The sequence below is a fragment of the Myzus persicae genome, unplaced genomic scaffold (assembly GCF_001856785.1).
Source record: "Myzus persicae strain clone G006 unplaced genomic scaffold, MPER_G0061.0, whole genome shotgun sequence".
Classification (NCBI taxonomy): domain Eukaryota; kingdom Metazoa; phylum Arthropoda; class Insecta; order Hemiptera; family Aphididae; genus Myzus; species Myzus persicae.
Window position 1 is genome coordinate 107823 of NW_019103076.1, and position 17190 is coordinate 125012.

At 29.0% G+C, this 17190-nt stretch overlaps 2 protein-coding genes across 2 annotated transcripts; both read right to left on the bottom strand.

Annotated features, from left to right (window-relative positions):
• Positions 1-2477: 2477 nt before the first annotated feature.
• LOC111033738 lies at positions 2478-5616 on the bottom strand. The gene is made up of 4 exons (XM_022314639.1): positions 5479-5616; positions 3643-3798; positions 2995-3150; positions 2478-2864 (listed from the first exon to the last, which is right to left on the bottom strand). The coding sequence occupies exons 1-4, from the start codon at positions 5569-5571 to the stop codon at positions 2688-2690; spliced, it is 582 nt and encodes a 193-aa protein (XP_022170331.1). The 5' UTR covers positions 5572-5616; the 3' UTR covers positions 2478-2687.
• A 1596-nt stretch (positions 5617-7212) lies between these two features.
• LOC111033740 lies at positions 7213-11981 on the bottom strand. The gene is made up of 4 exons (XM_022314641.1): positions 11832-11981; positions 10429-10581; positions 9443-9598; positions 7213-7462 (listed from the first exon to the last, which is right to left on the bottom strand). The coding sequence occupies exons 1-4, from the start codon at positions 11919-11921 to the stop codon at positions 7298-7300; spliced, it is 564 nt and encodes a 187-aa protein (XP_022170333.1). The 5' UTR covers positions 11922-11981; the 3' UTR covers positions 7213-7297.
• Between the last annotated feature and the right edge of the window lie 5209 nt (positions 11982-17190).

The following is a 17190-nucleotide window of genomic DNA, read 5'->3' on the forward strand; positions in this document are numbered from 1 at the left end:
CGCTTGATTTGAGATATGTGTGTCCACTTAAATATAAATAAGCGTAAAATAACTTACTCTATAAGTAAGAATAATATTTGTGTGAAGATCATTGTGTGATGATAAGTGTAATATGGTAATGATGTTTAATTATTAGTATGTATATGAAAATAGCAGAATTTCCAAAGTTGCTTTTATTAGTTAAAAATGTAGCTATAAAATAAAAATGCGTTGTGTTACACAAAATTGAGATAAAAGATAGAGATGAAATTGTGATAGCAAAATCCTAAAAAATTACAACGTCAATTAATTTGAACGCTCTTTTTTTTTGAAAAACACAATGAATACCTTTTTTATTCTTTATTACCTAAGTGTTAAACAATGGTTTCTATTTTATGTAATTGTCAACTTTTACAAGGTAAAAATTGTTTTTGTGAAAATTACGGTTCCATTAAGTGGTTATGACGGTATGAGTGTATGACATATAAATACCTATATTGTAACATATATATATAATATACATAAACGTGCAAAAAATAAGTGAAAAAATGTACTTACCTATTCACCTACAAACCTAACAAGTTTTATAGATAGGTAGGTACCCACTACTGTGTTATTTCTGCAATTATATTTACTACTTTAAATCATTATTAAAAAATGATGAAAAGTCAACAGTCATATAAAAATTAGACCGATCTGCGAAATTGCAGCAGGTAGGTCGTAGGTAACTACGGTCATGTGCAGCTGCTGTGCAGTCATAAACATTTATCCCAACCAGATGTCTTCTACTCTGCGCATTTTCTCGACACACGGCGTAGGCACAGAGTACCTACCGTTTACCAACAGCAATAATATTATTATTATCAAGTATCGACTTACTTATATCTCGGGGACACGATAAACGCCCTGTCTCCGGCCATTTGCATACGGGTGAAAACCACGTTGTCCGGTACGTAATAAATGTGCGGCGGCGGCTTCGGCGGCGGACTGTCTGCGTCGCAATATGACGTCATCCCGTCGTCTTTAGCCGGCCAGGTCACGTAGTGTCCGTTCAAAAACCTGGGCATCAGACGATTTGGGTGTCTTTGGGTGTCGTTATTGGCAGTCGCCCCTACACGGTGCCCGATGTCGACGTCGAAGACGCCGTAGAAAATGATAATGGCGGTGATGGTCAGACGACTTAACAGCAGCGAATTATTGTTGAACATCGATGACGCGGATATCATTGAGTTTGTCTTCTGACCACTTGTCGTCTGCAGAATTTTTATAGAAACGCATTGATCCACCGTGATATAGACAGGCGAAACAAGCGTCGTGTGTTATTTTAGAAACCGTGTGTTTGGACAGACATTTTTTAGGAAAAAATAAATGTACACGTATGCGCTTAATATCAATTACTAATAGAAACCATGTAGATAGTACTGTGGTTATTGACGTAGAAACGATGGCGACAATAAAGATTTACAATGTAGATATTCGTTATTTTTAATGATTTCAAATGAAACTTGTTAGTTGTTGCTCGTCGTCAGGATATACCTACTACAGTTCAGGATACAGGATACAGCAGAATATCAAATTATCGTTTAGTTAATGTTTTTTAACATTACTTCGTTGGAGCTCCCTACACAAAAATTTTAAAGTCTTGTAGGTATGTGATATGGTATTTATACTTGGTTGTGAAGCCAAATGTAAACAAATTGATGAATCGTTAAGTGACTGATTTTATTGAAAATGTTGATGTATCTAAATCAAAAGTCGATCGATTAGTTTCCGACCTATTAAAATGTTTACTGATGCTGAAGATAATATTGGTAGTTAATTATACTCCCACCATACTAATTTATCGTTATCACCGATATACGCGCTTAATGTATCAAGAAATAAGTGTATGTTTGTGTGAGTTTGTACACGTTGTAACTTATTTTAACTAGAACTGGACCCATGCCTATACAAATACTTTTCAAATACATAAAATAATAAAACAGTGAGCTTTTCTGAGGAGGTAACTCATTGCGAACAATTTTTTTTTGATATTCCACATAGAGCACTTACTCTATGATATTTTGTAATTAATATATTTATACGATAGATACTCAATTTTATGATTTTTGTTATTAGAGAGAATTTTCGTAAGATATAATAGCAATACTAAGGAAAAATAAGTTTTAATTTTTATAATTGAAATTTTCATGAATTAATAAAAAAATCATCTGTACCTACTTTCAAGTGTCAATATTACCATATATAGGTTATGGAACTTTAGGGAAAATGGTTTTGGGACGAGTGGACAACTGATTTTGATACTAGTAAATTAAAACTGGCTTTCCGGTATTATCATTTTTGAGTTTGTATATTTATTTTTTAAGATATTTTGAATCCAAATGATATTTTGTCTTTATATATATATATAAACTACTTAAATTATTATAGATATTATAATCATCGTTATTTCCATTTGTAAAAATTAAATAGGTACCGACGTACCGTTCATAATTTTAGAATTAATAAATTAATGTCAAACTGAATGAAGACTGAAGATTACACTAATAATTTGTCACATAACATATTTATTATCAATTATTCATAAAACGGCTAACCATAACCGAAAAATAGTCGTCATAATATTGAAATTAACGTAAGCCAAAGAGTGAGAATATTTCTAGTTTTATAACATACCTAGTCAAACATTATTAAAATGTATTAAAATATTAAAGTATTTTGGATGGTGGTTTTAATTGAACTATAGTTTCAAGACACCCAAAATGTTGATTTTTTTTATCTGTCAGAAATACACGAATTTTATATGATCCATAAGCAAATTTCTTAGGGATATAATTGATATTCTCCAAGTCTGATGCATTGAAACCAGTTGCAATGTGAACGCCCTTAAAAAATATAATATTTTAAAATTTTTTTAACCGTAGATATCTAATTCAAATGTATGTGCGTTTGATATTTATACTTTCTATGTATCCTTATTTTTAGATATATACTAATAATATATAATTTACACACCACGGGTATTGGAGATTTTAAATTAAATCCAAGTCCACTAGTATCAATATTACTAAAAAAGTTCTTTGTTGTTGTATATCCTCGTTCTGCATGGAATATATATGCATTGTTTTTCCAATTTCCATCAGCCCCTCTGGTGGCAGCATTAGCACCGACCTATAGAAATAATACTTAAGTTTATTTTGGTATATTTAAATAAATACAAGTAACACAAAATATATGGTTTGGGACTCTGGGTTAGGACTCTGGTCAGGAGAGAAATCAGATCAATTTGAAGTTACTAAAAGACGGACCAGGATGTATTTAAATTTAAAATCCAACTCGAGTATCAACACTTCAGATTTATGTATAAATAATCAAATAAAAATCATAATGTATCGAATACTTAATATAATAGCAGTGAAACAACCATATCATTAATGATTTCTTGAGGTTGTTGAATTGTATGATTACTAAATATCTGCTTAGTAATTACCTACATACTCCAATTAGTCCTACTAAAGTTACGATTTTTCATCTCCTATTTTTTAAAAACACTTTGGTAAAGGCTATGACGTTATAAATGATTTTCTTGCAAATCATATTGAAATATAAATCACAACATACAAATACACGGTATAAATCATTATGTATCAATTTTTATCTTACAGAAAGATTGTCATCAAACGGTATTGAGAGTGATATATTTCCTTTAACTTCCATTGAACCATCAGACATTTTATTTAAATAATAGTTTGTATTTATTTTATTTTCTTTGGTGGGATTGCAATTATACATATTTTTGAATTCTGCTCGGTATTCGCCCTAAAACAATATTATAAATAACCAATTTAAAATGATTTGTTAGTGTTCAATCATAAAAAAAATAGTTCTAATTTTCAACTCTATTCTTTGTTTATCTTACTTCCCAATAGCCTAGAAGCACTTAAACATAATCCTAATCCCACAACCTGACAAATCTCCTGATATTTCGTTTTCTTATAGACCTATTTCTCTCCTCCCCAAGTTTTCTAAAATATTTGAAAATCGTTATTATATAAGGCTATTACCGCTATTGAACAAATCCAATATCATTCCAAACCACCAATTTGGATTCAGGTCCAACTGTCCAAGCACTCCACCATACATCAACTTCACCACACTTAAACTCTACCAGCATGGAATCAAAACTTTACTGAGCGGCTGTACTCCATGAAGTGCCTTAGTAGTCCTTCGACAGGGGCGGCACTAATGACTTTTATTCAAACTCAAAAAATTCCCCCCTGCACCTTATCACCTTTTTCATAAAATCATACCTTAAAAATCGCACTTTCTCTGTCCGACATAGCTCCCTTAGTCCCTTCCTATACTCTATAGTCTATATTCATCTATGACACTCCGATTTCTCTACATACAATACTGGGTACTTACGCAGACCACATTATAATATTGGCCTCCAATAATGACCCCCTGATAGTGTCTCAATGGCTGCTAAATCATCCAAACTTGATTAAATTATGGTCAAACCCCTGGAAGATAAAAATAAACGAATCAAAATCATCCTTTATCATGTTCTCTCTAAGACTAAGTGACTGCCTCTCTGTATCGCTCAATAACAACGTAATTCCCACTACCCCTTCAATAAAATACCTAGGTTTGATATTTGACAGACTCCTAACAGGTTCATATTGGGCCCACAATACCTTAAAAACAAAAGAAAAACAGTCAACTCCGAACTTCACTTGCTCTGCCCACTTCTACGATCTAAGACAGTAATCAATAATAAACTAATAATAAACAAATAAATTATCAGACCTGTTTAGTTCTACGGCATCCAGATATGGGGATCTGCCAAATCCTTCATCACTAAAACAGTTCATGCATTCCAGTCAATCTGTCTGCTCGAATTGTTTCTGCTCCATGGTTCATCGCGAATAACAATATCCATAAAGACTTAAATATTCCATCGTTTTCTCAACTTACTAAGGCTCACTACGTCACTTTTCACTGTAAGAATCCATCACAATAATCCACTAATAAAAATCCTATCTGCTTTTACAATTCCCGATAACCCTCAGAGACGTCTTAAACGAACCCGACCAAGGGATCTTTAAATTTAATCTGTCTGATGGCACTACTGAGTGACCTCCCAAATCTGTAAGTCTTGCTATGTATATATTAACTTACTTGGTAAATTACTTATTGCACTAAAATATGTGAATAGATTGTAATTATATTTTAATAAAAATAAAAGTTTTTTGATGTAGTGAAAATTTTTCTATCGACATAACTTAAAAAAAAATAATAATCAAAAATTTCATATACCTATAAATACCTTAACATGAGTCAAAATATTTTGAAAATGGTATGGTGTATAGAAAATGCGAATGTAAACATTCAGTGAAAATTGAAATTTTGGTTTTACAACAACAATGTTAGGTAACCATTATATACAAATATGTTCAATAGCAATACATGTCATAGATATTATACTCAGCTACTTACTATTAAAGGTGTCAATTTTGGTAAAGGTTTATTTTTTAATTGTGGTTTAACACAACTTACGAAAATTAAAACGAATATCACCGAAAGTTTCATGTTATATTATTTTTGTTAACACGTATATTATTATAATATCTGAAGTAAAATCCTCTTTTTGACAAAAAACAATTTGAATCAATATTTTTATACTTAACAAACAATACAATATTTTTATCTTATTTATTAATCTTGTTTCAAACATTCTTGTTAAGACCGTAATGTATAGTAATTTTTTTTTTTAATGCGTTTGAATATCTATGGTATAAATCAACCTATTATTAATAATACAATACCAGGATTATCGATTAGGAATATATGATAAAACTGTATAAGGTACATAGGTAATAATAATTTTATATAGAAATGAATCCATGTATTTTCAATAGGGTATTTCATACACAATACTCCAATTATTTAAATCTATTTATTTTGTACCACTGGTCCACAAATCAACTTCATTCCAAGGTTTAGGCATCATCATGTGGTTATATAATTAAGTTACAGTGAAACTTTCATAAAATGAACTTTCATTTTACAGCATTTTATGTTTAACGAAAATTTTATTTTATTTTTTGATGATACAATACCCTAGGTGACATAATGGGTCATTGGGCTTACAAATAATTTAAATCCATAACATATTATTATGTTTACTTATTCTAAATATGAATTTTAAATTTTGGTTTAAAAATTGGCGACTGTGCTCAATTGGATGAACGAATCGAACTAACGAAAATGTTATAAGAACCAAACCAAATTAGAACCGTACCTATTATATAATTATATTTCACAAAATTCTCTATAGTATGAATTTTTTTTGTTGCCTATACGATTTTTTAATAGGTATGGAAGTTTCACTGTATTAATACTGTTACAACTGATTAATTGTCTTTTGTCACATGATAATACAACATAATAACTTATGAATTAAATAAATTTATCTATGAAAAATAAACAGAAGGTTATATATATACATAAATAAATATAAAGCAAACAATTTAGCTATTAGCATGTTTTTAAGTAATCTTAGAGTAAAATCACTCATTACAAAAAAGATAGAGAACAATATTTTTGAGGGAATGACATATCGATTTGTCTAAATATTTTCTCAAAACAATTTAAACATCATTTAAATATACAACATTTTTTTGTTTATTTTGAAAGTCGAATACAAAGTCAAATTCCAATAAAATATAAAATCAATATGACATTCCCTCAAAAATAGTATTCTCTATCTTTTTTGTAATGGATGATTTCACTCTAAGATTATTTACAAACACAGAAAAAATGATTCTGCGTAAATGTAGTTTCCATATCACGCGTGGGCCAGAGAGAGAGAAAACAAATGGTGCGCTGACATCCTCTTAAAGAATAATATAATTTGGTAAGTAATATTTGTTTAATCTGTGGCACCAAAAATATAATTAACGAGAGTTCAGATTTAGCATGTAAATTATAATGGTATAGGCATGCCGTTTGAATGAACATTAGTGCATGATATAATTGTCACTTAATACCACAATATTATGACTTGTAGGTATGTTTAGAATCTCATATCTGATATCGAATAATAAGGCACAACTCGAGCGTCTCGAACCTTGACTGACTAGCAACATCGGCCATTATCATAAAAATATATAATTAAACACAAATAATCATCAAATACAATTTAATTCTAGTGATGATATATAATGTATACATTTTTTTTTAGTTATTTTGGTATAATATTCAGTTGTAACAGTTATACTAGGTAATTTATATATTAAGACAATTTAAACATTTCTCATTTTCGTATTAACTGTACTATACAAATTATGCAACCGTAACTTTGGTTTTTTATGTCCTTCAAACCAGCACGAATTTTATATGTTCCATAAGCAAACGTCTTAGGAATATAATTGAATTTTTCAAAGTTTGATGCATCGAATCCAGTCGCTATGTAAACACCCTGAAAGAAAAAATTGTCTTATCAGTTATCATGCACCCATATGGAAATAATTAAAATAATATTAATCATCGTTGGGTAGTACCTATGATTATATTGACTAGTATTTTTTCTATAAATTATATATAGCAAATTCATTGTATCTTTATATATACAATATACATTTTACATATATTATATAATGTATAACCAGCTAACCTCGTGCACTTCGTTTTCCGTTAAAAATGCCAACACTATATGATTCAAACTTTTGTTCTATTCGCTATCTAATATTAGGTGTTCAAAACAAGTCCCCCCTTTACCAGGACCGATTTGTTTGAAAGTTATGTACCCAATTTGTGAATCTATTTTTAGAATATGCAAATCATTTCCTTGTACGGCGTACACAAAATGAGATATGGGGGCCAACTACAAGCAGTCTCCCCCTTTTTGAGCTACAAATTTCAAAATGCTATCAACATTTTTCAAATATTTCACAAACATTTGCAAATCAGTTTTCAGAATTTGCAAACCATTATTTTTGTTTTAGCGAATTTTACAAGTTTTTTTGGTAGCCCCCGACTTTATCCGATTGATTCCCAAAATGTGCCAATGTTTTGAAAATAAATTTTAAATTGGTTTATAGATAAGTAAATCTAATTTGAATAAATAAATCTAAATTGAATAAAAAAAGCTAATTAAATAAGATCATAATATTAGATGTTTTATTCTACTTGTCTATTTTTCAACATAGCTTCTTTAAGTTTCGTAAAATCACGTACGTGTTCAAAACTTAAAAATTTTCCACCAATTATAACAGTTAATTGTAAGTAAAACAAACATTTTGATTTCTATCGACTATCATGAATCTAAAAATACTTGAGTGCTGCTATATATTATAATAAAATAAATCGAATTTTCATCAACTATGAAATTGTATGACATTTTGTGTATGAGTGGGCATATTATTAATATATTATGTATACATCATCATAATATATATATATATATGTATCATTTTTAAAGTGAAACTTTTTTAAGTGAGGTAGAGTAAAATGGATTTGTGACTCACTCGACAGGATCCAATCGGATGATCGGATTTTGCAGGCCTGTCGTCGTGTTCTTTCTAGTGCAGTTAATATGCTAGCACAGTTGCACAGGCAAACTGGGCAACTGACTGGCTGGTGAAAACGTCACTGTTTGTTCACCATAATCTAACTCTATATAATATATAAAAATAACCGGACCGCAAAAACATAGACCCTAAACTACTAGACGAGAACTGTGTAATAATATATCTTAGTGATGTAGCCTGTTCTTATGACAATATACAATAATCTCAATATCTGTATTATATCTTACGCACAGAGTAATAATATGTCTTACGCTACTACCCAGTACCATGAATTAAGATTCATGCCCAGTACCCCGCACTGACGTGCGTACGAGTAATCGAGTAATCAAAAACCGGTCTCTATGGTGTTAAGCTTTCCATACACTCATTGCTTATCTAGTAGTGTAAGGTATATGAACAAAATCCAGTCCTCTGTTCGGACCCCGAGGTTTATATGGTAATACATAATAGGTAACACAGACTAAGGATATATATTTTTTACATAGTCCGTGATAGGTAATCGTCTGTCTTATCAGCTTATCTTTGCATAATAATAATAAATTAATTTCAATTAAATATTTTTTTTTTTTCATTACAAACTTAATATTTGACAGTGATGAACCTTCTTTTCATACGCTCTGTAAAGAAGTTTTACTTTATCCAAGTGTGCTATTGCAAACACGCACTATTTTCATTTTTTTTTTAACATAATGATATTTATTAATTGTTAAAAAATGCTTTTTGTCATTTTCGCTATTTTTGCTGTTTTTCATTATTTGTTGTTATTTATATTGTATCGCTGTTTTATATTTCGTATGTTAATGTAGTCGCTGTTAGAATTGTAAGTATTTTTGTAAATGATAAAATCACACAAAATTAAATATACATACCTCAGTTATGGGACATGTACAATTATACCCAAGGCCACTTAAATCCAATTGACCCACGAATTTTTTAAATGTTGAGCACGCTTTTGCTGACCGGAATAAAAATGAATTTTCTTTCCAAGCTCCATTTGCTTCTTTAACCGCAATATTCACATCTATCTAGGATGATAACAATTGCATAGTTATATTTTGCTTCAAATATAAGTTAGGTAATAGGTAGGTACATATAAAATATACACATTCTAATACGTTAAGTGACATGTGGTACAAAATATAACTATCATCATTATAAGAAAAAATTTAAGTTAAAAGTAAAAACATTATATGTGTAGGACGTAGCTACAGCAAAAATATTACAATGTTGTAGAACTATGTGGTTTTTACGTTTTACCAGGCCCATACGCAGGATTTCTAAATGGAGGGGGAAAAGTGTCGAAAAATAATGTATAAAATAAATACAAGAATTATTAAAATATAGTAATATATAGTTATTTATATTAATTTAGAAAGTATTTTAAAAATGTTTATAAGGTAATAAACAAATATTGATGTTGGTATACTTATAGTAAGTATGTGTATATAATACATATAATATGTGGATTTTTTTCTGGATACATTTAGTTAAATAAATGTCGTGGAGTTCGTACAGTGGACAGTAAGCTGCTGGTAGAGCAATTATCGCGTTATACTATCATCGTGTGACCGCGGCTTTAGAAATTTTCTGGATGAATAGATCACATGTGGAAATTTAAATCATTATTATATTATATCAAACACAATAGCCTTTTTTTGTTCTACTATTATTGAATAAAGTGTTCGGAATAAAGGAAGTAATTAGTGCGAGAGTGTTAGATTTTGTTACAAGTATTCGAACTATAGTAAGACAATAAGCTATTTTTAGATTTTATTCTTAAAATTGATTTAAAAATAATAAAAGCTACACATATAATAAATAATGGCGTGCATAGTATTTATAACTGTTATCTTACAAAAAGAGAATCGTCTATTGGTTTTACAAGTGTCATATTTCCTTTAATTTCCGTTGAGTTATCTGACTTCTTATTTAAATAATAGTTGAATTGTATTTTATCGGATACTGCATTGCAATTATATAATGATTTGAAATTCGTTCGATATTCGCCCTAAAAAAGCAAGTTTAATAATATGTTAATACCTGATAAATTTTGACACTTTCAGTGTGAATAGCTGTAAATGATCAATTTATCATTTACAAAATTACCTTAAGAATATAGTTAATATTAATTATTAATAATGCTAAGTATTAAAAATAAATTTTAATCATTTTCATTGATTTAATTTAATCTCTGTTCTATATAATATATTGTAATATTTAATCTGAAATTATAAATATTAATATATATATTTTTTTTTCAAATAACATTTCCAGTACCTTCTTACTGAATTTGTACCAATGTTTTCAATACATAATGCCTTAAACTCAAGAGTAAAATTAAGGTATTAGTTTTAGTAAACGCTTTAGTCCCTTTATTTAAAGTTTAGATGATATAATTAGTACTATGATACAAGTAATACAATACAAATGTACAAATGTATTTTTAAACGTTGTTCATAATATTTACAAAATTGATTATTAATTATTTGTAATTAATAGTTTAATCACCAGGAGATCTATTTAAGTGAGAAGTGTTTACATTAATTATTTCAAAAAGTTTCAATTTTAAAATATTTTTTTACATAATTTAGGAATTTCAAAATACAATTTTCAAAAAAAATTGTTTTCAATTTTTATCATTATAATTTTTTTTCTTTCTTGAAAGACCCTATATATTTTTAATTTTATATTATTCCAAAGCAGAATTTATATGAAGTATTTCAGTACATAAAAATCAAATTTCAAGGTTAGGTGTAGTTCATTAGTTATAACTTATAATAACCATTTAAAGCTTAAATGAACAGAGTAAATTGATACAAGGGCCACAATTAAATCACTACTCCACTTATAAAAAATTTGAATACTTATAACTAATGAAATACTAGTCTGAAATGTAATGTCTTATAAACTGAAATACTTCGAATAATATTCTGTTTCAGAACATTAAAAATGTATGCTGTCATTAAAAAAATGTGAACAATTAAAAAAAATATAATAATCATTCAGAAATGTTGTTTTGAAACGACATAAAATTATACAAAAAAAGATATTTTCAAAAAAGTTGAAACCTTTCGAAATAATGAGGGTTGACACTTAGATGGATCACTTTGTATAGTCCTTACTAACGGAATTGATTAGTTAATTATTAATGTAGGTACTAATAAATATTAAGAAGTTATTACAATGGAAAATGCTGTAATCTGTTTGGTCTAATATTGTCAATTTTTCATTATCACTAAAATTTACAAATCGACTTACCACTGGCAGTTTTAGGAAGACATTTTCATTCCTTTTGCCCGACCTTACACTGCCTACAAGGATTAAAATTAATATGACTGATTGCATCATATTTTATTAGTTGTTTAACGTAGGCTCAAGGTATACAATATTTCTATAATCCCATCTGAAATGAAATTCACTTTTTGGCAATAGAACTCGTATCCCAATTTAATATATTATATACACTATACAATATAATTTAATCGTGTATATTAATCTTTTTTTCATACATTTTAATTCATTGAAAACTCACGGTTAGTGCATTCAATTGTTTTTTCGACATGTCTAATGAAAAATATCTATACTATTGATCAACTCTATTGTCTATAACACAATAGCTACCTACATAATATCATCGGTTATATAAACACCATTACTTAATAAATTATTTGTTTTTATTATGTTTTTTATTCGCGGTTAAGCATCAACAACTAAGGTTATTGGCTTACAACGATATAAATATGGTTGTATAACAATAAATACTTAGGATTCAAAATATATTTATTATATCACATTATTATTATGATAAAACTGTTAGTAACTAACTGATATGAAACTGATGAATTAATTTAGTTAGAAAAAAAGAATACCTTTATTTAAAATTATTTAAAAAATATTTTCTGTATTCGCTCTCAATTATTATTGTATTTAGAACTGAAAAAAGTTTATGAACCCAATTTATAAAATAAAGTACAAAACCCTTGGTATTTATACGCAATATTATATACATAGGTATACTCATATACGCGGTTATTTGTTATTTACGATGATATTAACAATATAAAGAGTTACAGACCAAATTAATTCGGATTCCCTTACGAATAAATTGTTGACGTTTTCTCCATTAAAATATATTTAAAAAAGAACGATGTCTGACCGTGGTTTATGAGTAATTGACATATATGACTGCAGTGGTTGTGAACGGATTCTTTTGAACTATTACTTTTCTTTTGAAAACGCAGCACTCATTTTATCGGTTCAATGCTCAAACCTATTGAAAACATTTCCGTCATTAGTAAAAAAAAAAAATTTTAAAAAAAATTGAAAAGTATTTTTTGTAATAGCATTTCGCGACTATCGTGGGAATATCACGCAGTATATATTACACAATTCTGAAATTTTTCAATTGGATTGAAATTATGAATAAATAACCCTATGGTTAACAAACTTTGTAAGGTAGTTTATTTAATAATTGTTTAGCTTTGTCATTTAAACCATTTACACTGTAACTTTTTTTTCAGTAAAGACATTTACATTTTCCATCATATATCGATTAAATATGTCAGATAGTTAGAGAACTATTTCAGGTACAAAATATTACGTTATATTTATTTAACGTTTATGGTACATAACATATAGGTGCTTGATGGTATTTGTACTGTAGGTTTCTTCTCTTTATATCATTAAATATTGTAAATAAGAACCTTTGTGATATGAAAATAGATAGGTGAAGTTTAAAACCATAGACCTTTATAATACTAGACGAGCAAGCGTTTATGGAAGGTGTAACAACACGAAGTGAGCTTTTTGGTTACTCAATTACTTGTAAGCACAGTAATGTGGGGTACCTAGTAGGGTTAGATATATAGATTTCTGTATTTTTTTAATTGAGATACGTAGGCACTAAGGTATGTGCTTAATTAAAAAAAAAAATATTTTTAAGACGAAACATTGTCATTGATATCCTTGATTAGTTTTAAACCAATGTGAATTATTATTTTTAAGGCTAGACTAGGGACCTCGTGCTTCAAAAAACCAAATATGTATGCATTTATGCTCAGAAAAATCTCTTAGAATGATTAAAAAAATCAGAATAATTAATAAGTATTGATATATAAATTGAAAATATATGGAATATAATATAAATTTATTGGTTATAAGGATTGTAGCACAGATTATTGGTGATATTCAATATAATCCCAACTGTAAAATTATTGTATATACAAATACAAATATATAATGTATACAATATAAACAACTAAAACAATATTGAAGACATTTTTTCAATTCTTTTTTTTAAACATTACAATACTAATTTAAAAACAGCCAAAAATGTACTCAAGATTCAAACTTAACAAAATATAATCTAACAAGTGAAAAAAGTTAAATAAGCAAAATGTATGAAATAAAAATTCTATGAATTCGTGTATCCTAGTATAATTATTATGTTATATGAACCAAGTTTCTTTAATGTAAATCTATGTTTTGAACGATTTTTAAGAGAATATGCTGATCCCTATGGACATTAGTCCTCGCAGCATATATATATTATTATAAGTTTTAAAGCAACAATAAAAATATTTTCAAAATTTATTGAATTTAATGATAAGTATGCTAAAATGTTTACTTGATTTTATAGACAATTCAAAATCAGTATTTTGCTTAAGATTATTTCTATTTTTCCAAGAATGTAATATAAATTATAATACATCATACATTATAATATAATGCTAAGTACGTACCAATACAAACAACACGTGAAAACGTCCAATTTAAATGTGGTGTTTGATGGTTATTGAGTTTATTACAATTTATGAAATCTTCATATTATTTTAAAATAAAAATCTCTCATCAATTTTGTTTTTATATACTGTAATGGCTTGCTATGAAATAAATAACATAGGTACTATTTCTCAAATCATTTCTTAAAATTGACAATTGTATAATTCATAAACCATAATTCACATCGGCTGGTTAAAGATATTCTCGAATGTTTAAAAGTAGAGTGTCGAAATGGTTCAGACAACAGAATATATGAAAGCAAAATACATAAAATCAACTTGTGTGAAATTATTTGACCATTACATCCATACCATATGTACTGTGGTCATTGACCCAGATACACAGTTCACAACCCAATCATACAAACGTCGAGCACATATTTTGTTTGGCTATCACATTTTGTTCAACACAACTGACTATTGCTGGCGGTCAATTTTCCCCTTATTGTTATCCTTCTTAATTCTTATATTTTTCTACTCCCCTTTCCGACAAATAATGGCAATAGCTTGTGTTATGATTTTGGGAAACACAACCTTCCAATCAATGAGAATCAATGTGTTACGACCGTAAAATACTGAATTATACTGCCATATAGTTATAGTCTACAGTTATTCCACGAAATCCTACAACGAATGTGATAAACGTGGGTTTTCAATAACGTATAACACGGTAACAGATGAATAGTAATATATTCAAATCGATGTATATAAATCACGTACACTATGATTGGAATAATAGCTGCCCTAATTAGGTTTTCAAAATGTAAAAGAGAACCATATTATTTGTATAAAATACATGTGTCTAAATAATATGTTCGCTGTCCCGTTGACGCTTATTGTATTATGTACGTCACGTAACTATCACAATGATTGTATCAAAAGAATAATATGTATTCGTATAGCAAAATGATCTGATAAAATGTTTATCCGACTTAATTCGTATTGTTGTTCTGTTTTTAACATTTGCAATTATGGTTTTTGTTATTCTAATAAATATTACAATATCATACATAGTTCACCTTCACTTTAACTGTATTATGTTTTCAAAATGTTTTTTGTTATTTTAAGGAATTTTATTTGTAGTCAAGGATAATATTACCATTAGGTATACAAATAGATTTTAAAACTTAAACCAAAACAGATATATAACGGTATTATAAAATTCTAATCAATGTTTAGTATTTGATTGTACTCAATCGAATGCATAATGTTATGAATACCATAAGCGGGAACTGGAAACGAACCAAAAATAACCAGTACTGGAACTCAAAAACCCTTAAAATATTGGGAGCTGGAACGTTTGCAATACTGAGTTTAAATAACCTGAACAGAAACCAGAACCTATATGGCTATATTATTAAATAAAAACATCTAATTTTATAATGATAAATAATTTTGTTTTTACCTTCATGATTCTTATTTCGTGAATGAGGAATAAACTAATAAAGTATGCACTAATAGTGTACTCGTCAAATAGCTATTTATATAAATTTTTTATGTTGATATGTGTAGTGTGTACCTATTGATTATTATTTTATTTACGTAGACATGAATAAGTTGCACAGAAACTATGGAAAACACTAAAAAAAAATTCGAAGCTGTCTTATACCGGTTATGACTGGAATCATCCTAATATTAACCCTCAATTTATATTTTTCAAAAACCAGAACCGGAACCAGATAATTTTAATGAAATAATTGAGTTCTGTTTTCGACACTAAAATACATCAATAATTTTTTTCCCCTTAGGTTTTGTTTACACGATGTACGTAATACATACTACTATGGGTATATCAGTATGTTTTTCGTACCTATAGTATAACACGATAGATGTCATTTCAGTAATGAAATCATAGCTAATAAATAATAATCACTGGCCCGATAGATTAGACATGCAGTCGTGTATGCGTATGCGTGTGTGTGTGTGTGTGTGGGTGTGCACAAACTCCATTCAAAATGTGTTGTGACTGTCCCCATGTCTTATCACACCACGGTCGCCGTCTTGAATTATTCCTTACAAGTTCCAGACCCTTAATAGTCGTCGTTGACGGCTGTTTTCTATCACGTTCGCAATTCTAAGTCGTACAGACAGACAGACGGGGCGCGTCTTTTTTTCAACACACATTAATGATGTGATCACAAGACACCGCCGTTGCACACACACACACACACACACACACACACACACACACACACATCGGTGATGAGAACTTAAAATCGATGGTTACAAGAAAGCAGTACTGACTGCAGCACGCCGCAGTGATTGCGAAAATTTCAACATAATAGCAGTAGGTACCTACCCACACCTAATATAATCCTCTTTGCGCTCGAGGGTGAGTGTGGTTTTATAACGCTGCGATACAATCCGCGACCGTTTTAACGCGTTTTCAGGGTTCCAAACCCTATGTAGTGGGGGGTTTTTTTTTTACTTTTCCCGTCGACCTCGTTAAACCCGAACACCACGATACTTCTCGGCTTTCTAGCGATTAATGAGGTTTTTTTTTATTTCAATCGCACTAAGCATGCCAGATTTTTGGTTGCCAAATGTTTCTTCAGCTCTGTTTCACAAAAAAAAAAAACTACCCCAGACAATAATATCGATGTCGTCATTACACGTCCGAAAACCACACCAATAGTAGCGAGTATTTGTTGAATTCATTTATTTTGGTATATTTTTGTGTTTTATTTGCACGAAGAAAACACAATCACAATTGCGAATCTGATAAACTTAACCGTTAAAGTCGTTTAAATTTATTATCATAACTATATCTTTTTTTTAAGTTAAAAGCCTTAATTTAGTACTTGATTGTTTAAATAAAGTCGTTTATATCCCTTAGT